Source organism: Lutjanus erythropterus, chromosome 10 (genome assembly GCF_056507025.1).
Source record: "Lutjanus erythropterus isolate fLutEry1 chromosome 10, fLutEry1.hap2, whole genome shotgun sequence".
Lineage (NCBI taxonomy): Eukaryota > Metazoa > Chordata > Actinopteri > Lutjaniformes > Lutjanidae > Lutjanus > Lutjanus erythropterus.
Genome location: NC_139326.1, coordinates 25694508 through 25719564, shown reverse-complemented (window position 1 = coordinate 25719564; position 25057 = coordinate 25694508). Strand labels below are relative to the sequence as shown.

At 38.8% G+C, this 25057-nt stretch overlaps 2 protein-coding genes across 4 annotated transcripts in view; both read right to left on the bottom strand.

The window, feature by feature from the left end:
* Positions 1–4476: 4476 nt before the first annotated feature.
* ndc80 (NDC80 kinetochore complex component) lies at positions 4477–12387 on the bottom strand. Its single transcript, XM_084728788.1, has 16 exons — positions 12281–12387; positions 11026–11109; positions 10394–10514; positions 9436–9608; positions 8998–9100; positions 8737–8826; positions 8341–8434; positions 8078–8178; positions 7727–7871; positions 6958–7163; positions 6613–6759; positions 6263–6352; positions 5988–6080; positions 5566–5696; positions 5043–5145; positions 4477–4618 (listed from the first exon to the last, which is right to left on the bottom strand). Exons 1-16 carry the CDS (start codon positions 12385–12387, stop codon positions 4490–4492), a joined length of 1917 nt encoding a protein of 638 aa, XP_084584914.1. The 3' UTR covers positions 4477–4489.
* A 1531-nt stretch (positions 12388–13918) lies between these two features.
* Positions 13919–25057, bottom strand: part of nipbla (NIPBL cohesin loading factor a) — a 31774-nt gene continuing 20635 nt past the window's right edge. For all 3 annotated transcript variants that reach the window (XM_084728785.1, XM_084728786.1, XM_084728787.1), the window contains exons 28-49: positions 24644–24864; positions 24363–24465; positions 24084–24182; positions 23778–23924; positions 22508–22642; positions 22201–22299; positions 21988–22041; positions 21784–21892; positions 21534–21664; positions 21159–21299; positions 20936–21029; positions 19814–19968; positions 19589–19679; positions 19165–19338; positions 18836–19026; positions 18386–18493; positions 17998–18198; positions 17557–17703; positions 17048–17436; positions 16756–16930; positions 15328–15525; positions 13919–15222 (exon numbers count right to left, since the gene is read on the bottom strand). In XM_084728785.1, coding sequence (XP_084584911.1) covers positions 14860–15222; positions 15328–15525; positions 16756–16930; positions 17048–17436; positions 17557–17703; positions 17998–18198; positions 18386–18493; positions 18836–19026; positions 19165–19338; positions 19589–19679; positions 19814–19968; positions 20936–21029; positions 21159–21299; positions 21534–21664; positions 21784–21892; positions 21988–22041; positions 22201–22299; positions 22508–22642; positions 23778–23924; positions 24084–24182; positions 24363–24465; positions 24644–24864 — 3525 coding nt within the window. In that variant the 3' untranslated portion in view covers positions 13919–14859. The remainder of the gene's footprint in view (positions 15223–15327; positions 15526–16755; positions 16931–17047; positions 17437–17556; positions 17704–17997; positions 18199–18385; positions 18494–18835; positions 19027–19164; positions 19339–19588; positions 19680–19813; positions 19969–20935; positions 21030–21158; positions 21300–21533; positions 21665–21783; positions 21893–21987; positions 22042–22200; positions 22300–22507; positions 22643–23777; positions 23925–24083; positions 24183–24362; positions 24466–24643; positions 24865–25057) is intronic.

Below are 25057 nucleotides of genomic sequence, written 5' to 3'. Positions count from 1 at the left end.
TAATCTACAGACCTTGTTGTGTGCACTTTGATGCATAAACTACTTTCTTACTGGTAGAAAAGAAGGAGATTCTAATGTAGTTATAGGAGATTCTACTGAAGAGAAAACTGTCTGTGGATAATCTTGGGTAACCAGGTCATGATTTCTGGAAAGAGACACTGGTTTTTAGTTTTTCAAATTTATTTTGTTGTGCTTTGAGCGCCACAATTTATAATATATTGGAGATAAAGCAGACATCTTTATGGCCAATATCTCCAAAACTGTCAAGATGGATAAGTAGAACTACACACCAGGGATAAAATATGTATTTTTGATTTTGGGGTGAACTGTCCCTTCAAATGCGTAGACCCCCCTGCTGTAACAAGAGTTGAACTGACATGATCTTGACAGTGTAGACTTGCATAAGTCTTAAGTCTCTTGTATATTTAGCATAAAAAGCCCTCTGATCTACAATATTTCTGTCTGTTTATAAGCAGTCATCTTTAATAAATTTCAAATCTGTTTTGAGAAGCAGATGTTGCCCATTCTCCAGCACACAAAAAATAAACCAACCTTAACCAAGAATCTGCTGCTGTGAATCCTGAATTTTCTTCAACATCAGCTACATGTTACACATCAGCTCAAACAAGCAATTTGCAAAGAGTGAGTGTTGCACATCGCACACCAGCAACCTGACAGACACAGCTGATGCATTATTATCTCTATAATTGCTGTTATTGTTATTAATGACTGTGCTGAAGTCGAAATGTCCACAATTATCCCTCCTGTGAAGCAAGACAGACAGTAAGATCGCTCAAATCTGAATCCTATTACAACAGTTGCGTCATTTCTGTGCGTGTTTGCGCCACAGCTATAGCAGAAGTTCGTTTGTCTTCTAAATCTGGAGACAATTAGATGCTGGAACAGGAATCAAAATGCCAGAGCTAGTCATAATGTAGGTCTAAGGAAGACAGATTTCAGCTACACAATGGTGTTTTGACAGGGAGCTGAGAGAAAGAAAATAGCAGGGAGTATTATAAGACAGAGCTCAGTTTCTTTCTTTACCTTCCCCATTCTCTCTGCCTCCTTTTCCCACATCTGTAGAACAGATTATTCTAGTGGCGGATGGGTGAGATTAACCCCTAATAAGACTCCACATTAACACCTCACTGCTCTACTGTGTCTGCCTGTCTCTGGTATGACAGATTGGCTGCTGAAAGCCTCGTGGTACATGGCAAAGCAACAACACACACCTTCTCCAGGTCACGGAGCAGGGAGGGAGATAACCTTAACTTTGTTTTTACATCTTGGGTTTTTCCTTGGCACCCAAGACTCTGTCTCATGTGCACGCCATCACATAACCTCCTCCCTACCCTCCTTACATCTCCCTTCTTATGAGAGGTCTCGTGAGAGTTAAACACACACACAATCCCTGGAAGAGTTAGGCTTTTGCCCTCGACCAGGTCACATTGACTTCCCCTGTGTGAGAGCAGGAACATACAGTGTATTAAGAATTCATGGTGCATGTCTTTGAATGCAATGATCCATGATAAAAGAGGTCCACACAGCTGAGGGCAACAGGCAACACGGGACAACACAAACACACATTCGATAAAGAACCACATAACATGTAAAGAAGCATGGGCACAAGCAAAAAAACACAAATACAAACAGGTTTATGCAAGAAATACGCGCGCAAATTCCTGCACGAGGAGTCACATACATATATACACATTTAGGCCACCACGCACAAGCCTCTGGAGTTCAAAAGATACACAAATCATGACATTCATTTTCTCACACATGCAAAGACACACACAGTCTGAAGTCTTGTAAAACGTCTTTTATGGATGCCATCTGTCCGTACGGGATCTGATAAACACACCCAGGTCCGTCGTGTTTAGTTGAATTAAGTCTCTGTAGCTGTTAACACATGGTACCGGCCTTTCTCCTTCCCTTTGGCTTCCTGCACAGCCCCTCCTGTCCTCTCCACCACCCCACCCTACTCACACAGACACACACAGGGGTTGCCTCTGGTGGAAGTTATCCATCACATTTTTCATTCCCTCTCTCTGTGGAGCCCCTCACAATCACCTCATCTCTCCTCATCACATCTGCCAAAACATTTCTCTCACGCTTGCAGCACTGGCGATTTTCAAACGTTCTCCTTGTAAAAACGTCTTCAACTTTACGGTATTGACACGATGTGGAGTTTTAGGGTTGGCCCATCAACTCCCAGGATGACACTTCAGCCTTGTTTGCAATGCTTTTGAACTGAAAATACTCCATTGATGGATAACAACTCAATTATAGTGAGTTATTATAAGTTAGTATATTAAGTTATTAATAATCAATATTGATATTAATAATAAAGATTATTCTCTCAATTGATGATTTAGTCTATGAAATATCAAATGTTTTCTTTTGCCAGTTCAAAGTCCAAAATCTCAAGATATTTAATTTAAGATTATGTAAAACAAAGAAAAGCAGCAAATTCTCACATTTGACAGTTTGACAATCAGTGAATGTTTGGCATTTTGGCTTGAAAAAAATATTTTTTTTAATTCAGTGATTCATTATCCCAAATGCAATTAGTGTGGTCAATAAACTACATTAAACTTAAATATGAGTGTAGGCTGTATACCATGAATGACAGTTGTACAATTCAGAGATCGTCATTCTGTTAATGTGTTGTTTCTATCTTGTGGAAATATTTGTGCATATATTTAAATATGTATGAGACAAGTTTTTATCTTGTTACCATGTCTGTGTTTCTAGATAGATAGATAGACAGACAGACAGACAGACAGACAGACAGACAGACAGATAGACAGATAGATAGATAGATAGATAGATAGATAGATAGATGGTGGTATATAGAGAGAGGAATGAGTCAGGAAAAAGATGCACTTCTCTGAAATCATAAATTACCACCACTGTGTCCAACAAGAGCAGCTGAACCAAAAAACAGACATCTTTATTTGAAAAAGGTCCTTGGGGTTTGTGAACCCTTAAGTTTCATAAGACAGTTTGTCAATACTGGCTCAGGCCCGATATTATAGGATACGAAAAGATTTAAAGCTTCAATAAATATTTTTTGAAACCTGAAGTAAACCCAAACTGTGGTTTGAATTGTATACAGATTGCCACAGGATATCTGGACTCAATCTCTGGTCTGGCTATAGATGTAAAAAATATATATATATTAATACTGATGCCAAGCATGCAGCGTTCATTGGAAACAGGTACAATGAGTGATGTTGACCATGACAGAACATCGTGGAGAGATATTCTCCACTTCCTGTGTCCTCACTGCCTTTGGCTCAGCCAAACGATCTGCAATAAATGCTCCTGCCAGGTGCAGAAAACACTCATTCCTAAAATAAATGCTTCATTTACAAATGAGCCAGTCAGTTTTATGGGTTTTGGCTGATATGCAGAACATAAATGCTCTAATGTGCTCTGTAAAAATAGGATAAATAGACTGACACAAATGGAAACTATGCCTTTTTCTTTGTTAACTAGTGTTTGCCTGAACTATAACTGAAGTCAAAATCATAAATTCACAGCTTAATGGGTATGTAGGACACAAATACTTCTAATTTTTTCTCAAATATTACCAAGACCAGATCAACAGTGTGTTTAAAACTTAAAATATCAGCTAGGTGAAATGGCTTGGCTTCCGTACTCAGATCAAGAAAGCTGTTGCAGAAGTTTTGTTGTTGAGTATTTTAAGGAAGTTGGTAGCTATTGAAGAAACTCATGATGTACATGTACCAACAGATCAGAAGTTTGTAAAGGATTTCCCAGAAGAAAAATTACATAATAGAAAAGTTATATTACCCATTTTATCAGCCAACAAGCAAGCAGAACAGTCTTAGCAGCCAGTGGTGTACTGCCCTCTAGTGGCTTTTATACAAGACAACTAGACGACAAGGTACAGTGTGACCAGTGAGGAAGAACAGATGGATCTCGCAGAGCAACCACAAACTGAAACAAGGTTTACAAACACAAAACGATTGTCTGTCAGAGTTACTATCTCCTCTCTGGTGTTGTTTGCATATAGTGAACCATTTTCAATAGAAACTGGAGGGGTTTAAGCACTTTAATTCTGCATGTGAATGTTTATTAATACAAAAAAAAGAAAAGTGTTGATATAGAATGACAAAAAACATACACAAAAACATGAATATCTGTCTTTAAATAGTAGTTAAGAAAAGGACATGCCTTTAAAACTTCAAAATCTCCATCTAGATGCAACCACTTTGTATTTACAATGAATGTGATGGCAAAAAAAACACACTGCTGTTGTACTTACACAGAATCATTTACACAGAGTAATGACAATGAACAAAAATGTTTTTTTTTCTATTGTTAGATTGTAATGAAATTCAAATTCATTAAGTAATTAGTTTCTTTTTTTTTTTACCTAGATTGAAACAAACTTAGAGCACAAGTGACACTTCTATATTCTCTGAAATGATCTTCCTGCAGAAGCCTCCACCTCACTTTATAAACTGTTTGCCTTGGACACGAAGCTCTCCAAAGTTTTCTGGAGCTTCTGTACAGCAGCCTCGTCCTCCTCTACAGCTTTAGAACAGACACGCTGCATTCTGCTGTGCAGATCCTCCAGACACTTCTGTTGTACAGGAAGGAACCACAAAAGCCAGAAGTTATATCACACATTCACGTATTAGAATAATATAAATACAGGTAGAGAGAAAACATTAGTAACAATGCTTTAAGGCCAGGAATGCCTAAAGAAATAGAAAGAACATGTTAAAAAGGTTTAGATTAAAGTTACTGCAATATAATATTTAGCCAAAGACTTTACTTCATGCAATCAAATCTTTTGTGTGGAAAGCTTAAAGACATTCAGCCAATTATGACTCCTTAGATCTAAACCACAGTGAAATGTTTCAGTTGTTCTTATATCAGTCATGTGCCGGAAAAAAAGCTTGTAGATGCCTTCATCCTGTATATTCTTTCTTCTTCTTTGAAATATGTCTGAGATGTAGATTCCTCCTTGAAGTATGAGGGACAGATGCACAGTTATAAGTTACCTCTGTAATTGTCAAGTGGTTGGCAGCTGTGGTAAACACAGACGCAAGGTTGTTGGCTACTGTTCGTCTCTCCTCATTGGTTTCCTGCAGCACCAGGTGGTACCTGAGGAAGAGAGCACAAGTGTTTTATTCTGAAACAAAAAAGTCATAATTTAGACCACTGGTTCCCAACCTGGGGTCCGGGCCCCCCTTAGGGGTACGCCAGAAATCACAAAGGTTCAGAATTGCACGTGTTCACTAAAATCACAATTTCTGGGCTCATTCATCTTTTCCAAAATTAAATTGAAGCTCTTTTCAAGCCTGAAAAGAGCTTCAATTTAGACTGACAGAAACAGAGGCCTTGAGGATGATGAGCTCACACTGAGCCCCATTTCTTGAATATTTGTATATATGAGACAGATCTTTGAAGTTGAATGATTTTTCTGGGGTCATTTAACAATGATTTGTTTCATAGTGGCCACAGGCAGGATGAAGTGATCCTTCAGATATAGATGCTGCTGATAAATACACAAAAGTCACTCACTGTTGTTGTGCTGCTTTAAGTTGTTGCACAGCTTCATCGTAACCGTAATTAACCTTCTTCTCAAGAAGCTTGCGATGGTTCTCCACCGACTCCATCTCTTCTGCCCAGCCCTCTTCTTCTTGGGCCAGCTCCTACACAAAAACAAACTAGTGCTGTCATGATACTGAAATTTCCAAACCTGATTTAATACCTTGAAAAAAAATATTGATATTCAATAATTAGCTAATTAACTAATGTAATAATAGTATTGTGTATTAAGCACAGAAGTTAATCAACTGAAACTCCAGCTCTGAGGGGCATTAGCATAGTGTCTGTGATAGGATACAGGTTGTAGAGGGCGGCGGAGATTGTCCACTAGTTAATTGATTACAAATGATATCATTCATCAGGCGGGTAACAAAAATGCAGACTATGTACTTTACCTTCATGCCATTATCCAAGCGCTCATCCAGTTTGCAGATCTCCTTTCTCAGCTGCTTCATGTCATTGGACTTGTCCAGGATGTAGGAATTCACCTTGAAGGCACACACACAAACACACATTTATAATATTTATCATCTCCAACTGTGACACATTTAAGTCAAATTTTCAATTATTTACAAATGACAAATGTGATTTTTTTTAAAAATGCACTTTGGTAGTATTGCGTATCACAAAATTAAAAGTAAATAGTGTAAAACAATAATGCTTTTGTTACCTGCTCACAAGACTCCTCCTGAGTGAGTTTCATGTTGGCTAATCGACTGTTCTCCTCCTCCACGTCACTGATCAGCTTTCTCAGAAGCATCTAGACCAGAACAGTACACAGAATACCAAAATCTGTAATTTCATACAATAATGAAACCTGATGTCCAACAGCCTACAATGGAGTTAATATTAAAATATTAAAAAAAGAAAAAAAAAAAGTGTGCCCAAAGCTACAAATAATTGCATACGGAAATAGCTTTAGCACTGAGATAGTAAGCTAGTTTTGTTTATACTCCAATGAAAATCTGCTTTTAGACAAATTATAATGGTTGTGTAAACAGCATTACTATCTGGAAATACCTGTATCTGTGTTTTATGCTGCCCGCTACCAGGTCCACATTCAAATGGCCTGATCTCAAAATCGTGACCACAGGCATTCTCTGCAGACAACGGTATCAGCTTCAGTTTGCGTGCCAGCTTATGGTACTCTGCTAGCTTCAGCTCTGCCTGGAATAAAGAGAAATAACAGGGCAGAATACACACAGGAGGCCAAAGAAACACGTCAAATCAAAAGACTAAATGTGTGCCACTGAATAAAAAAAAAATAAATACATCTGCTGCTTTTAACAATCTATACTGATTACAACTTGGTCCCAAAATCTCACTGACACAAAATATCATAGTTTAATCTTGTGCACACAGTACCTTCTCTTTCACTTTGGCCAGAGCGATCTCCTCATTCCACTTGTGCTGTTCAGCATCTTCAAGAGACTTGCTGAGACTGGAGATGGTCTGCTGGAGTTCCCTCTTCTCTCTGTTGATCCTCTCTACATCGGCCGGAGTAAACTTCTGGTTCTGCAGCAGTTGTTGCAGTTCATCTCGTTCATGTTTTAGAGTGTCCAGATGACTGACTGCAGAAAGGCAGAAAGGAAAAAAACATGTTGAGATCAGATCCAATCCAAAACCTGTTTGAAGGGATCTATGCTGCTTAGTGGGAGCTTTTTTGCAGATTGATTACTAGTTGACAATAAAGAAACGGATTATTTGCACTCTCCACCATTACAGTTTTAAAAACATAAATTATGGTCTCTGGTGCCTTATTAATTAAGACAGGAATGTTAAACTGGGAAAGAATCTCTGTCAAGACATGAGTCCAATTAACCCACAAACCCATAAAAAACTTGGAAATGTGTAATTCTAGTGTCATAGCTCAGTGTTTCTGCAGGTTTAACACCATTACAAATGCAATTTAAGACCTATTTCACAACCATATTGGCAAATAGTGTGTAAAGTCCAGAATATGTCTACTTTCAATGTATGCATAGAACCAAATGCTGTTGTTTACCAGAGTTGCAGGAATTAATTTTAAGGGCAGAGTGAGTCGCACTGGAGATGTCCACAGGATCCAGTGCACCCTGCCAAAGAACTGGCTGACTAACATGTTTTCATGGAACATTTTATTGCTTGTATTTACTTGTGTTCTCCAGCTCATCATTCAGTTCTGAAGCTTTGTTCTCCAGGTTGGTTTTATAGGTCTCCAGGCTGCTTCGATAACTCTGGAGTTTCTTGAGGTCTGCCTGCACCTTCACCCTTTCCATCCTCTTATTCATTAGACGGTCCTGTCCGGGAGAAGGAGACAGAGAATGATGCGTTTGATATATTGCTCGCACCTTCAGAAATCCTAAATATCTCAGTTTCCTTTCCTTTTGTGCACTATTTTTTGTTGTTTGATGACATCAGGTTTTCACCCTGTCCAAAATTACCCTCACTATATAATGAATGGTAATGCACACATGGGGATGTGTCAATTTAAAAGTCTTCTGACCGTCTGGCTCTCCTTCTCCAGTCGATCAACCTCATCACTGAGTATTCTGTGTTTCTCCTCCATCGCAGCCAGCAGGGCTTCATCAACGTTGTACAGCTTCTCTGTGAAGACAATCACACACTTACAGATTTTTCATTTTGATGGAAATTCTTCCTTAAAAATCAAAACACAACTTGAAACGACTGAATTAACATTATGATCCAATACACAGAAAAAATATTCAAAATTTTAAAACTAATTTCATAGAGTAATGCTGTGCTTACTTAGTTTAGTAAGGAATCTTTCATCCTCATGCTCAAATGTATCTTCACCCTGCATGAACTTGGCATATGTCTCTGCTGTGTAGTCCAGGAAGAGCTGCACATGAACGAAGAGAATGATTTCAAAAAAACAAAACAATGCACAGTGTTAAGATTTAAGCAGACGAAATAATAACCGTATGATGTTCAATTCTGTTGTGGAAATTGTCTCCAATACAGAGGGAGAACACCTGAATAGTTTTGTAATATACTGTATCAGAAGTATTAGAAGCCATGTAACAAGAAGGTCGTGTGTTTGAGTTCAGCTAGACGTACAGTACATCCACTTGATGTGTCTCCGTGCTTTCAAAGTTATCTATTGTTGATGCCTCATGATGCTGTTAAAAGAAGTCAGAGTACCTTGTTATACTCAGCCCCTTCCTCGATGTTGTCACTGTCTTCACAGAAGTCACTGAACAGCAGTTCCTGCTTACCCAAACTCCAGTTGATCTGACACACAGAAGAAGCACAAACACTGGTTTTAATTAATTTAATAAACAAATATCACATTGGTTTAGCCTTTTTTTTTTTTTGTATGCGTTACAAATTTTGAATACAAATGAACCCGGTTTTAGATGGTACATCTGTAATACCCATTAAAAAGTGTTGTTGCCTTCTCACCTTGACGGTATCAATTAGCCACATGAGAGCTCCGAGGGCCTGAGGCCAGGTATGGGGAGCTCCAACAGAATACATTGAACACTTGGAGAGAACAAATGGATACCTTAAACCAGGAATGAGAGAGAAATAAAGTCAGAGACAGTCAGCAATGTTTCATAAACTATAGATGAGGAGCCAACATGAAGGCTCAAAATCACAGTGTTTACATAAATAAACTCCTTGTATTATGATTTTGTTTTATAGTGTATGCAGCCTTGTTTTTCTCTATTTCCCGTGATATATATATATTTTTAATTCTTTTTCTGAATGTCTTTTGTCTATCACCATCCTTAAATTTCAGTGATACTACACTACCTTTTGACTGGTGGGATACCAGATGAAACAAAGAAATAAGTAATATAGTACAATACTTATATATACTAAAAGATCACATTTCACCTCAGGGCTTTTAGGATAGCTGGAACCTCCTCCTCAACCTTTGAGTTTGGCATCTCAAAGGTCGGGTCTAGCTGGCGGTAGATGAACTCAAACATCCTCACAAACTCCTTGGACGAGGGAGACTGCAGGGTCTTGGCTGACAAAGTGCCTGGGTAACCCTGCTCAGTCAAGAACTAGAATGACATAAGAGAGAATATCAGAGAGGACAGGACTATGGATTCACACTCCCACTGACCTAGGCTACATGCTCACACCTATGCTACTACTGAGTTCTTGATCAACCATGGAGCCACAATGTATTTCCACAGTTGGCTTTCTCACAGGGGCATGTTTGTCAATAATTGTCATTAGCAAATTAGTAAATCATCATTCTCCTTGGGGAGTAACTCTTTTGCTGCCTCCAAGTCTGTAATCTGACTGTCCATATTGCTCTATGCTTCTTTAACAACTTCAGTTAAACGGCTGCACACGGATATGTCCTTCTTAAGAGCATTTAGCTGTGGTTGCAATTTGTCTATTACCATGCTGATTTCTACTCTTACTATCATGCGGATTAAGAACAGCAAGCCTTCCTCTTTACCTGTCTGTTCAACAGTTTCGCTCTTATTCATTTGTGCAGTTGTCCTCTTTGAAGGCACAACATGATTTTCAAAAAATGTCAGTTGAAAACAACTTTCATCCTCAGATACTAGCGTTAGATCCTTGTTTTTGCCACATTTCAGGCACCTTCTTTTTAGAGCTTGGCGTTCCCACCCGTGCTCAGCTCTGACACACCCATATTATGAAATGAGGCGTATGTTGCTATTTGCCACAGTGACTTTTAGATACAAACACTGTGGGGCACTGAAGTCAAATCTCACAGTGTGTTTAATGTATTGAACATACAAGAATGTTGCCATTTTAAAACAGACAGACCTTTTGAGTCTAAATAAACAGAATATTCAATAATGTGTTTTACCTCATGCAACTGTCTGATACATTGCTGCACAAAGGATTTATCATGCAGAGGTCTGGCATCTTTGATCTTGTCAGCTCCTCCAAACATGCTGCTGTTGCGAGGCATGCCAGCTCCACTAGTCCTGCAATCAAAATATTAACACGCCACCACAATATCAGATTTGCTAATTGACAAGGAAAATAATTATTTCATTTTCGTTCAAATAATTGCACTGTGATGTTTTAATGGAAAAGCAATAGAAACACTCATTAGGTTAGTAATTTATGATGAATCTGACTGATTTTACCTTGAGTAGGATAATCAACTCTCTCCCAGTTTACTAATTTGTGCTTCTTTTAACACATTTATTCTATTAATTTTCTTAACTGTGTGGGTTGCATTTCTGGCCTCTAAGTGAAACTACTGAATATTTTCTTACGGCTTGCTATTGATGAAGTGTCTATTGCTACATGTATTTTCATTACTCACATATTTGTTCTTACTACAACTGTAATTGTTCTGGTAAAATCTCAGTTAACTTTTATTGATGTGTATATACACTGTATGCTTCAGCTTTTACAGCTGTTTTTACGCTTCTATGTGAAGAACATTGTGATGTATTTGTAAGAGTTTCTGAATTATTATTCACTTACCGGGCACCAAAGAAGCTGGTCCGCCTGTCAGAGGTCACAGACTGTGGTTTGGGTATGTTGAGCTTTCCAAATGAAGGCAGTTTACTGTCAAGAAACAAAACTGTCAACACTTACTGACTCACATTTGGACAAGCTGCCACTAAAATAATTCTTCATGTTTCCTCACTTATTCACAAATAATGTCTCTTCATATCATCACTTGCCAAAAATAACTAAGTCTAAACAAGGAAGCCTCTAATTAAATCACACCCACAAACTGGATATAAAGGAGTTGTCATGATAGCACAATTTTAAGCTTTGCTACAATAGTAGCGAAAAAAAAAATTATACTGGTGTCTCTTTCAATACCACAACATTTTTTAACCCATAGGCAGACAACATTGGATAAGATTTTTCTTTCTTTTTATTAACAACCTGCACACAGTGCTGGTACAGAAAGTCACTGAAAACATGTTCTGCTACAAGCCAAATTTCAGGCAAGAGAGTTAACACTCAAATAAACTGAGGTCTTGAATGAACACTTAGATCATTTTTATAGCTTCTGTACTTTTGATATTATAATTAACAGATGTTGTATCATTTTATACCTGTGACATCGACAAAGCAATTAAGTATCATGACTTTTGACAACCTTAGTTTAAATAGGGCCGCATAACATGGCATACAAGAGAAGCATATTGGGATTATTAGTTCAATGGCAATAAGATGCACAATTAGTGTTAATTTTAATTTGCACTAAAAAGAAAGAAAAACTATTCAATCAAGATGAGGTGACATTTGTTGGGGTTTGTACCAAACAAACATGTCCCCTTAAGATTTGTAGGCCTGGGCATCACTGCAGCACTACTGCACTTCATCTTAAGGCTGATTTGACACACATTTGTTTTTTAATCAAGAAATTGCACTTGGCCACATTGCACTTTTGTTGAGAATATTTCAATTCATTGTTCAGACTTTCTGGATATTATTCGGCTTTTGTGTGTACACATTACTCATTGCAAAAAAAATCTTAACTATGAAGCATCTAAGTAAATAAGGGCTCGTGCCCCAGTTTGTCATTACACAAATATCATGATACTTAACATTTTATTCTGTTTTGTAGTCCAGAGTAAGCAATCTCAGTGTTATATTTTTGATTTGGTTAACATAAGATTACACCAAAACTTGTCAAATACAAGGACTCTTTTTATGATATATGAAAGCAGTATCTTTACTAACTATAATGTCTGAATATATTAAGTGACTTTAAACAAACCTCTGGGGCGTTGTGTACACCATACTCATCCTGTTGCTGTCTTGCACCCGCATCGGCAGCTCCGATGTTCTGCTGTTTGCTGCTCGACTCTTCCTCCCACTGGTCATGAGTTATTACAAAAGATAAAGCAGATAGTTTAATTTGTTTTACAAAATCTCTAAAAACACATTAAACTTCATACTGTTGCGATAATGACGGCTAGATCTTATAATCAACGCCTGCGGATACGCCCACAGCAAGCCCATGTTTATGTGTCACATCTGAGCGTAGATTATGCAGTAGCTTAGCTAGCTAACTAGCAGTGAAGCTAATAATTCGGTGAGCCAACATAGCCTAAATGGACGAAACTCAATAGGCCGACTTCGTTGTACGCTGGGTAAATCTAAAATTTGTTGTTTGAAATAACAACGTAACGTGACGTAAAGTAAATATTCGGTAACAACGTTTAAATTAACGGTAGCTAGCGTTAGCTGACTAGCTAATGTTCAGACACCGTAAAGGCGACTAACTGGCAATATCTTCGCCATGTTAGCTTAGAAAAACAATTCCTTTTGTCAGAATGCTGTTCCCTGATAGTTTTCAGTGATACAAAATAGCGGAGGTTTTTTTTTAGTGAGCTTCAGACATACCGCTCCATCTTTCGTCCGTAGAAAGCTGATGTTCAATCAAGTATCCGAACTAACGAAGTTGTAAACCCCGCCAAAACAATACAAAATACCGGATGGCAGTGACATCACCGAAGTACGGAGAGCCATTGGGTCCAAGAAGGCTCCGTAATGATCCTCATAGGTCACACATAAAACTTATTCACAGCGACTCACTGAAACATTTTCTCAAGAAAAAGAGAGGAAGAGCAGTCTAAAAGTGCACTTTTGTTTAGCAAGTAAAAGCTCTTCAACCATATATCATTTTTAATGTGATCTAAAAAGCTGTTTGGTCTAAAAACAGGTTTTAAAATTTATTTTAAAATGATATCTGACAATTTTTAGTACTGTATTTCTCTATGACTATGGCTATGACTAATAATCATATCTTATGTCTGACATATTTTTAACAAGTCATTATTTTTATGGCCTAAATACAGCTGGTATAAAATATCCAATGAAACAACATAGTATCATGAACCAGTGGTTTTCAAAGTGACATCTGGGGACCAGTGAGGGCCCCCAGCAAAATGAGAAACAGAACATTTTAACTTTTATCATATTATTTGGAGCAACAAGGGAATACATAGGGTTGATCATGCTGATTGATTCAAAGTGATCTTAGTTCAATCACTGATTAACTATGAAGACTATCTTCAAACGAAAAAAAAATAAAATAAAATAAAAAAAATAATGGGACTACAGATGAAATCCTCTCAAATTGGGGGTCCATGGTCTAATGTGCATCTTGACATTAAAACATTTGGGAATCTCTGATATAAATAGCCACAGATTACAAATTACGACCATACATAAGATTGTTTGTTTTGAAAATCAATGTATAGAAAATATTCATAAAACTGTCATTTTGTCATCTCTCCCTTGTGTAAATAATCAGCCCTCTTAGTCTGTCTGTGCTTTAGCAATATCCAGGTCCTATACTGGTCTTCATTTGCAAAATGAACAGATCAGATTAACACTGTGAGCAGACAAGTGACAAAGAGAAGTAGAAAATTTATTGCAGTATTTGTTCCACCGAAAGGGTATGAATCCCCTTTCCTCTTATTACTAGGGTGACCTAATACAACAAAATCTACATTTACAAAATATCCTCCTGCAATAGGCCACATATACTGCATGCGTAGTTCGAAATAGAATAAATTATATTCAGAGGACTCTGCCATTGTACAGCATGGACAAATAAAAGTGAACAAAAATAAAAATTCTTATTTTTTTTTTTCTTTTTTTCTTCTTTTTTCCTTAAAATATCTAAAAGCTAAAAGGAAAAACCATCAGGGTGCTAGTAGTATAATAAACTCCAAAAACACTTTAATAAGAACATCAAAAAGACTAATTTCCAACATTCACTTAAGGTTTTATTCTTTTTTTACAGCTTTTTTGTCTTCAGAGATATAAACATTTTAGTTTTTTGTCGTGTTAAACTATGATACAGTGGGAGTAGAAATGAGCGACTAGAATCTGCTGCACAACAGCGAAGGAGCTCCCACAACAATGTTGACAAAACATTTCCCTCCAGGTCTCTTTTCTGATAGCCTATTTTAAGGGATAATTTGGGTGAATTATTCCTTTAATGCCTTCTGGATTCTATCCTCTGCACTTGTACACAAACAAAACATGAGCAGTCCCTCTAATATAATAAGTCTTATGTTTTGTGTCATTTCATTTTTGCAAGAATAACTCATGTAAAAGTATGTAGTGTCAAATATTCTTGCTCTCTTGTGTTTTCTTACAAAAATGAGGAAGAGGAGAGGAGGAGGGTAGGAATCCAGTGAAGTTTGGCTGTGTCGTCGGAGGTGGCAGGTTGAGGAGGAGGAGTAGGAGCAGGAAAGAGGAGGATTTTTGATAAAGTAGAAATGGAGCAGGGGGACCAAAAAAACAAGAAATGGAAAAAAAAAAAAAAACACACGGGAGCCATTAGCTAGCCCCTCCTTCCCGCGCTGCATACAGTGAGCGTAAAGTCTGTACTACTTTGTTGCTCAGTTTGTGGTTGCTGGTCAAGGCAATCTTCTTGTAAATGATGTCCGACTCCTTAATAGTGTCCACCCAAGGCACCAGTTTGCGGCCATCGCGTTTCTTGGCCTCTGCCCAGGGCCCCGAGTAGGAGCCGGCCATCCAGTGGATGCTGTATCCGCTGGACGTCTTCTGGATGACTCGAGCTATCTGCGGCCGGTCCTTGTATTTGGGGCAGCAGAGGGCGATCACATCCATAGCCTCCACTGTCTCACTCATACGGCCGGGGTCCGAGGAGTCGCCTGCTCGCCTTGACCTTCGAGAGGACTGTGGAGAGTAAAAGAAAAGAAAAGTTGCACTATTTTCCCTACTTTTTAAGTGGTCTTTTATAAACCCTGTGTGTGTGTGTGTGTGTGTATCTATTTATCTCACCCCTGGGGTCCTGTCGTCACCATCACTATCGTCGTCATCCGTCTCTGGTCCTGCCTGATTGCGCGGACTGGGTCCCGACCCGGGGCCGGAGCCTCCCAGTAGGGCGTTTATGGCTTTGTTTCTGATGTTCGCACTGGCAGACGCTTCTCCTTCCTCATCCTCCTCGTCTGGATCCAGATGTTCCATCAGAACCTTGAACTATGTGGAGTGAAAAGACAAGACACAGCAGTTAAACATCGACCTCTAAGAACCAAATGTGACAGAATCGTCGGGGTAACCATTGAATGATTTGAAGGACTGAACTCTTTATGAGCAGATTTATGTTGTCAGGCTTCTGCAGAGGCTTGATGACGAGCTGATCACTTGAATCAGGTGTGTTGGAGCAGAGAAACATCTAAAACATGCAGGACAGTGGGCCCTGAGGACCAGGGTTGGGGAACACTGATGTACACTATAATAAACAAATGAAGTCTGCATCTAGATTTATATAATTCTGCCATGTTCTTCAGACAAATTAAATTGAAATGAAGGCTCTTAGAAGTAAAGGTGTTTCTATAACCAGACAAATACCTGTCTGGTTGTAGAAAATGAGCAGGCCATGGCATTCAGATGAAGTTGCTTATCAAGCCAGCTAAGCCAGCCACTGCAGGCAAATGTGAGCAAATCAACGTAGATATTCAGGGTTTTCCACCTTTCAAATTCAAGTACTTGTCAAGAAGCTTTTCCAAGTTTTTCCAGCACCTTACAGATGTGGTAAATTACCTTTATATACACCTTTATGTGTGCTCAAAATGATTAGGCTCAATTTCACTTCTTCATCACATTAAATTGGATGTTACTGTGTTATAAGCAATCAGTTATGTTTTGTGCCAAAATTCAATGTGACAAATTATAAGAAAAGTCTCAAGTTTCAAAATGTGTCACCTGTCTGCAAGTCGATTTGACAGAATTTTTTAACATGTGTGAGAAAATATTCAACAATCCCTCTACAAAAAAAAAAAAAAATCAAAAAGACTTAAAAACAAATAAAAGTCCTTCAATTTTTGTTCAGATTTTTTGTTTTCAAGCCAATGCTCGTTGATACAGCAACCTCCCAGCATGTTGTTGTCTGTTAACCTCCCACTCACTGTTATTCACTTTCAGTCATCTTCACTTTGAGCCAAAACAAACCCTGGATACTATGCCGGGTCATGCTGCAGAGTATCTGCTCTCTATTTGGTTGAGGGTAGACTAAAGCATGATTTAAAGGTGCACTGGGGCACTCTGGTACAGCTAGTTACTATCTGCATGACTACTGAAGCTAGGTAAGTAGGGCTGGTGATCAGACAGAAAATAATACAACCCAAAAGACACTACAGGATTAACTGGCAATTGGTAAAGTACACAAAAAATGGCAATAAACCCAATACTGATAGTTTCTTTACTTACATCTAGGTACTGTCTGACTATCCGCCTCTTGACATCGTTTGTCAGTGTGGCATGAGCCATGTTGTTGGAGATGAAGTCCATGGTTTGTCGTGGGTGGAAGTGAACATTGTTTTTTCTGTTCACTGCCTTATCGTACACCTTGGCTGACTCTGTTGGAGAGTACTTCTGGATTTTACTGTTGGAAAGACAAACATGTTTTGAGATAGAGGTCAGGGAAGCCCCTATTTTGCTAAGTTTTGATGTAATCATTTAGATAAAGGTTATGTAGAAATAAAGATTCTGTAGATCTTACCTGTCAGAGAATCCATATTGGTTCTTCAGATGCTGTTTGAGCACCAATAGCAATAGGATGCCCTGAACAGCATTTGCAAAGTCCAAGAGACCAATGGGATTCTCTGGGAGGAGCCTCATTACTTTTTCCACGTCTTCCAAATCCAAATCCTCCAGATCAGAATCTGACTCAGACTCTGAGCTGGCTGCAACAGGTTTTTTGGCCTTCTTAGGCCGCCGTACCACATCATCATCTTCACTGTTGTCTTCACTGTTGCTGTTTTCTTCCTCATCACTCCTGGGAGAATCACAGTTCATCTTCTCCTCTTCATCCTCCCCATCTGACGTGTTTTTCCACTCCTTCTTCTCCTTCTTCACCTTCTTCTTTTGCCTCGGCTCCTTTAGCAGAAGCTGGACAGGAGAAATTCACAATAAAATCATTAAAAAATGCTTGTGTGTGCTTTTCACAATTTCTTTAAAGCCAATCAGAATTTAATTACTTGAAAGCTATTTCAAAAAATGTTATCCGACCTCTTTGAAGGTTTGCAACAAGTTGCTGCCAGAAACAGACAGGGTGATGTCTATGTGGTGCATGATGAAGAGAGGCTCCTCCTGGCTCTGGTATGGGAAACAGGCGAGGTTGTCTGCTATAAACAGCAGCATGTTTACTTCCGTCTTCTGCAGAAAGAAAGAAAAGAGGGAAAGAGCACAGTAGGTCGGTGCTTTTTACAAACTCACATTGCAGTGTACAGCTTTAAGAATTCTAATTTCTTCATACATGGTAAAAAAATAACCCAACATATTTAGTGGTATTGTCTATATCCCCTAAGAGTCATATAAAACACTTTTTAATACACTTCTTGCTTAGATACGCTGCAGGCAAATGTGTAAAAAAAAACAACACGCACATGAAATTTCCACTTTACACTGAGCAGTGCCAAGATTGGTTAAGATAAGTGCAGGTTTACTCACAGCACTGTCATCAAAGAGGTTCAGCAGCGAGATGAGGAAAGCCCTCCGGTGCTGCCGGTTCCCCCGGATCATAGTGAAGAGGTGGGAGCAGAGTGCTGAGTGGGTCTCGTCCTGTCTGAAACCTCTGATGATGGTCTTACGAGACAAATCAATGGCCTGCTGCAAATTGTACGACATCTTCATCCCGGCAACTGCCTTCATCTGTGAAAGCATACGTTGAAAGACAAGTGTTACAAACTCAGCATTCATAAATATTGTATCATGAACGATTGGTATTATTATAACTTAAATTTTAGGTATCATTAGCTCGCCACTGAACAAGCTTGAGTCATCCAATAACGAGACCAGCCATAATTCTGAAACTTGACAACATTGAAAACCGACTCACATGGATGAATCCTGTGTACTTCTTGTCAATCTCCACCAGCTGCTGGTCAGCTTTGTTCCTCATGCTGGGCTCTGGGTCTGTTCCCATTGCAATGAGGTAGGGTACACACTGCACAGATAGGACAAAAAACATGTTACATTCACATGCAGTTGGTTATATTTGAACAAAGAGAAGTTTGAATGAAGTAGATGAGGGTTTATCTATATGACAGCAATGAAGTAATGAATCAATGAATCTTAGTTACTTTTAGAATTATTTATAGGTTTAAAGATGCCTGCACACCAAAAATCTTCAGACAGAAAATCACGTCTATTTTGTATATGAGAACCAGAAAAAGAGATAATTTATATAGATAATAGATACATCGCTTTTTTTATTAGCCAAATTTGTGTTAAAACAGGACTTTATTATCCACCAATTACTGGTGGTAGTGTGGTTGTCACGTCTTACCTGTACAGGATGTATGAGACCCTGGTTGAGTGTGAGAGCTATGACGTTGAGAGCAAAGTGCCGTACACTTGACTGGGTGTGGAAGAACGCCTCCAACACCTGTTTCAGATAAAGCTGCATAATGGAGCTGCTCATCCCTGAAGAGATGTCTCCCATCTCCTTCAGATCCTCCTGTTTGGACAGTTTCTTCCCTGCAACGACACATAATATCATTTGTTTATTAGCCATTCTATTACTGTCACTATCTCTGTACATTGTTGAAAGTGCCACAAACAAAATCCGTGCGCCACCAGAGGATGTAACACACCAATGACTACAATTTTACTTACATTCTCTGTCTGCCTCCTGCATCCGCGTGTCCTCCTCCTGAAGGTACGTCTGGAGGTTTTTGAGGATCTGGATTTTGAGGTTGATGGAGGAGGTGCTGTCAGCCAGAATGCCGTTGTACAAGGACTTCACCTCTGGCACAAACATCTGGCTGGGATGCATGATCACAAGGAAGCCTGAATAACAAACAGCAAAGAAATGTAAGAACAAGTAAACAATACAGCCTCCATCCACGTCATCTCCACCTTCTGGGGCAAGACAATCTGCGGAGGTCAGCTTCTCTGGCCTTTTATTGCTGTCCTGACACTGAAGGTCAGTGACTCAGCAACACAACATCCCACGCTGTCAGTGGTTAACATTTCTGCACACAATATGGTGACCTTCATGTTTGTCAAACCTAATAATATTTAAAAATGGTGTTCTTGCCTAGGCCGATGATGGCTTTGGTCTTAACTTCCTCGTCCTCATGTTTGGTGAAGTATAGCAGCAGCTCAAGAACTTTCTCCTTGATAACAACCTGTAAACAACATAAACAGCAAACACATTTAATCATTTATGATAGCGGCAATAAAGCAATGGCTTTGGCTTCCATAGCTCCATAGATTTCAACAGCTTTAAAGTCAAATTTTAAATATCAGCTGCAATCCTTACCTTGTTGGTGCCCTTGAACTCCTCCAGATCAAAATCAAAATGTCGGGCCAGGGCACCCACAGTGAAGAGCGACCGCAGCAGGAAAGGCTTGTTTGCTACCAACGTCGTGCTGTTAGGATCCTCCTGATGCTGAATCTTTAGCTTGTTAAGTGCACCTAGAAAATAAAATAAAGAAAGACTTTAAAGCCATTTTTAAGAAGACCTGCATTATTGGTGTGTCCCACTTGTTTTTAGGTATTTTTTGCTTTTTTTGTAGTTGTAATGTTTTTTCTCAAGCACTGATAGCTCAAACCCTACAGTCACTCTTCTACAGGGATATGGAGATAGACTACAATTATGAGGTTGTTTAGAAAGTTGAAGAAGTTAGAAGTATGAGCTATGTTTCATCATCTTGGAATGTGGTAAAGTAGCCCGTGGTTCTGTAGGATGTGCTATCTTGAATTAGTGAACTTGATGTGTAGCTTATCGAAGTATATGCTGAACAAGCTTTGCAGCATAACTTTCCATCAGCTCAGAGATGGACTTCACAATTTTTTATTTTTTGTTCAGGTTTATCTTTTTTTCTGTTTCATCCAATCCATTTGCACAATCACTTGTGATGAGTTAGTTGAACTTTTGACCTCACAGTTGAACAACTTTATTTGCTTCACCATTGTCTCTAAACAATGCCCGTGCACATGCACGAATAAACGCACCAATGCACATGCAGCACTGTCTGGTTCCAGTTCTGACTGTAACAGCAATATTTAAATATCACAAATGCACCAATTATTAAAAATGTATTTATTTGTATGTACCTTGCTGTATTATCTTAAATTAAGCAAATTTTTCTTGATCATCCCAAGACCTCACACTGTTTAATATCTTTTTCTTTTAAATCTTTTTTTTCTTTTTAAATTTGGAAAATGTTAATAAATAAATGTATTTAGTGGTGCACGTTAAGTTGTATTCTGTCCCTTTTTTGTACAATAAAAAGCCAAGGCCAAGAATCGGGTGCCAATTTCTCAACATGGTTGCAAATGACAATCTGGTACCTATTCCTGTCAAGCCCTGCACGTCAAAGCTCAACACTGCACACTTCTGTTATCCTTGCAAAAACAAGTTGCTGACTGAATATCTCACCATAGAATCTGTTGAAACAAGCCCAGACAAACTTGTAGTTGTGTGTGACTTTGTTGACAACAGCTCCAAGACAGCTCACACAGTGCTGGACCACCTAGAGACAGAAAGGAAGACAATCATGACATCTCTGTAACAACACTGATCACACTTTACATTTCACAGAGCAGACCAGCTTCTACAGCTGTGCACCCTGTATATATTTCTAAACAGCACTGCCACACACCGTCATGCCATATTTGATGATGAGCTTCATGAGGTCTTCTTCGATGGTAGCAAGGAAAGTTTCACTGGGGTGCTCCATCAGAGGCACCACAAGCTCCAAGATCTTTGCAACATTACAGATGACCATGAAGTCATTGGCAGTCTGCAGGGGAAAACAAAAGCAGTAATTATTAGGGAAGCTCTGATACATCAGGCACCAATAATGATGTGATTGATGGTCTGCGCACATTTTCACTGCTCAATCCAATTTGTAGTGACTTCCTTACTATGTTCATTTTTTCATGCTGATGTGAAAGATTGTTAATCATCCAATGAGAACAATTCATTTTTTTGATAATTATGCCATAACAAAATATATGAATTAAATGCAACGTACGTTACACTTTGTGGTCAGGTAGGGTTGCATGGTCATGGCATGTTTGACCATGAGCTGGGCCCTGATCTTGCTGAACAAGTACAAGGTGGTGATACAAGCCACTAGCCGTGTTGAGTTCACACCCTTGTTCTCTGCAAGAAAAGAGAAAATTAGAGATATTAGATATGCAGATACGCATTTTAATTCTATCAAGGGTCTATCAGAAGTACAGACAGTGTAAAAGCTGATGTCAAATAATAATCCTGCATACCTGCAAGAGATTCCTCATATTTGAGGATGTGCTCCACCAGATTGTCAACTAGCTGCACACAGGCTTTTTTGGCTGGCTTATATGATGCATCCTCTTCAGACTTGAGAAGCTAGATACAGACAGACAGTGTTCAATTTATAAAATGTTTTAAACGTGTACATATTCCCAACCAGGTGAAGCCCCAAACCAAACTCCAATGCTTACATTCTGAAGAAGCTGCTCAAACCAGTCATAGCCGGTGTCTCGACATGCTGCAACCTGAAGAGGAAATTAGATATGAGATTAAAAATACATGAGTCAAAATTCATCATGACATAAAAATGATACAACAGTGAGGTTGATAAGAATTTTGGCCTTTTTATTGAGCTTTATTATGTTCATTACAGATAGAATTCACTGTAAGTCAGTCAAACTTACCACATCAGTGATGTTGAGGATCTTTCTAGTCATGGTCTCTTTGTCGTGGGCTGGAGTTGGAGTAAACCACAACTTCTGGAATGTCTCATTCACCAATTTCTATATACAACACAGATTAATTAGTTTTGTTATTTTGGTTCTACCCTTTGCACAAATCTTTCAAAGTCTACATTTTGTTATGAATTTATTGCAAATCAGAAAGATTTATCTACTAAACAGACTAAATAAAATAATAATGAAAACCAAACAGAAGTCACAGTAAAAACAACTAAAGGTGTAAAGAGACAAAGATCTAGTTGATCCATACCTTGATACCTTCCTCATCATTGACTCTGCGGATCATCCTCACACACATCTCAGTAATCTTACTGAAGGTTGGCTGCTCCAGACAGATGTCTCTGAGGATCTTGATCACCCGTTTTCTCACGCTGATACCAGTGTCCTGTGCATCAAAATCAATTGAATTCAGAAATGCTTTGCAATGTTCTGCAAGCATTACATCAAATACAATGCTCTTGTTTTCATTTACAAATGTAACAACTGCATGGGCCTGAAATAGCCTTTTTCTGCCAATAGGTGGCAGTATGATACTGTAATGAAGAATGAACTTCTCATGAACCCTCCTGAGCATTTCCATGACAACAGGCACAACAATTTCAATGTGCTCACTTCTAAGATGAGCACAAAAAATAAGTACAAAGCTTGTGTGTTAGACTGCATTTGAATATTGAAAGCTTTTCCTACCACAGTCATCACAATGATCTGTGTTAATTCCGGTGTGCTGCTGTTAAACTGTTTGTTTTTTTTAATCATTTCCGTCAAGTAAAAGCAAACTTTAAACTTCTAGTATGAACCATTTTAAGCCAGATTTCTCAAACTCAATCCCTGCAGCCACAAGAAAAAAAACAGAAAGAAAAAAAAGCATTCCTGCCCCAACAGAAGTGACCCCACTCGTTCTATTTGCATAATGTGTTTAACAGGTGCATGCAACAGCAGCTCAATTTCCACACTAGTTTTGAATGTGAACAGTTCACCAAGAATGAGCCTTAAAGTGTTTTCAAAGTCTGGAAACATTGAGGAGACAATCTTAAAAAGGTGAACAATGACTGGATCACAACTCAGAGATATCTTATCAAAAAGCTTGCTATGAAGGAGGCTCTTGATAAATGATCCTGCTGGTTCTTATTAAAAATGATCAATATCAACTGAAAAGAAGTGTTTTATGGTGATAAATCTTTCAGCCATATCACTTAGCCTTAGTCCATTATGATGCAGACTTGGAGGGTTACAAAAACAGAATGATATTAATGCACCCCAAAATGCATGGACATAACATGCATACACTGAGCAGGTTGGTGGGGAGGGGGTGTGTGGTTGTTTGTAGAACACTGAACTGACACATCAATACCTATAGATCAACCTACTGCTGAACCAGCACACCATAACATTGCAAGCGAGGCCCATCCACTGATGGCCAGTACTCAATAATTAAATACAGTACATAGTTAGATGTACAGTTAATATGGGGACTGTAAGACTTCACAACACAATAATGTGTCTACAATGACTTAACTCACCAGTATCCTCTCTATGAGCATGTCATAGTACTGCTCAGTGAGTTGAGGTCTGCTGAGCACAAATCTGCCCAGCAGCTCCACAGCCGCCTCTCTCACACTGGTGGAGTTGTCCATCAAACGACCGTGGACGCCACGCTGCATGTCGGACTGCAGGACAGGAGAATGTCAGTATAAAGCACAGGGGGAAAAGACTATAATATAACTTGCAAACACAACAGCGTGTACAAAGAATAACAAAGGACAGTATAAGGAAGTTCACTTTAACATTAGGACAAACTGTCTTTGCAAACACAGATTCAACCATACCCTTGCCAATATGCTGGGGTCCACAGCCACAACTTCAGAAAGACATTTCATGGCTTTAGTCCTTACAGCGATGGCACTTTCCCCAAGGACTCGCAAGATCTATTAAAAAGAACAAATACACCAGCATCTGATTACACAAACAGTAAGTTTTCAAGACAAACAACTGAGACTCAACTTCACCTGTATTACACTGTGTTAACAATTTATAAATAATTTTATGTAGATGTTGTGAGTCATTAAAAAGATAAAGATAATTATGTTAGAATATTCAGATCTTACCTGTGTTAAATAAATATCAAAGCTCTGGGCGAACGGCCTCATGGAGGCCAAATAACGCACGATCAGACAGGAGTCATCGTAGTCCACAGTGTCAGAGTTCATTCTGGAGAGAGGGGCAAAGAGGAAAATCATTATTGGATTTTACAGTCATACAACAAGCACTAAGACTGTAAGTGACAACAAAAAAGAAATAGGACAGTCATAAATCTCAGGAATGATAAATAAGTTGATGTTATATGAGTGATATGGAGTACACTGCTAAGACATTCACACATCCTTACTTCAGTGTGGCGAAATGAGCTGGCGTGGTCTTGATGATGTTGCGCAGGAACTTCTTGCGCTTCTCAGCACGCTGCATAATTTCACCAGTGGTCTCTATGTCCTTGGCGTGTTGTGGTCCATCTGAGGAGTCCTCATCCTTCGGATTCTGGTTCCTCATGGACTTCTCAGCCTCTGTGGTGGCATCCCGGAACCACTGGGCGATGTAGAACTTTCTTGCAAACTAGAGGACAAAGAAGGACTCTGTGTCAGGTTAAGCAGATTCAAAGAATATCATCATATCTGTAGAGTAAAATAACATCAATTAAACAATAATTTCATGAACACTTAATAAGTGATGCTAGAAATTAATATTATGTGTGCCTTTAATGTAGCCCTATTGAGTAATCTGAGCAGATTACAGCATGAACATATGG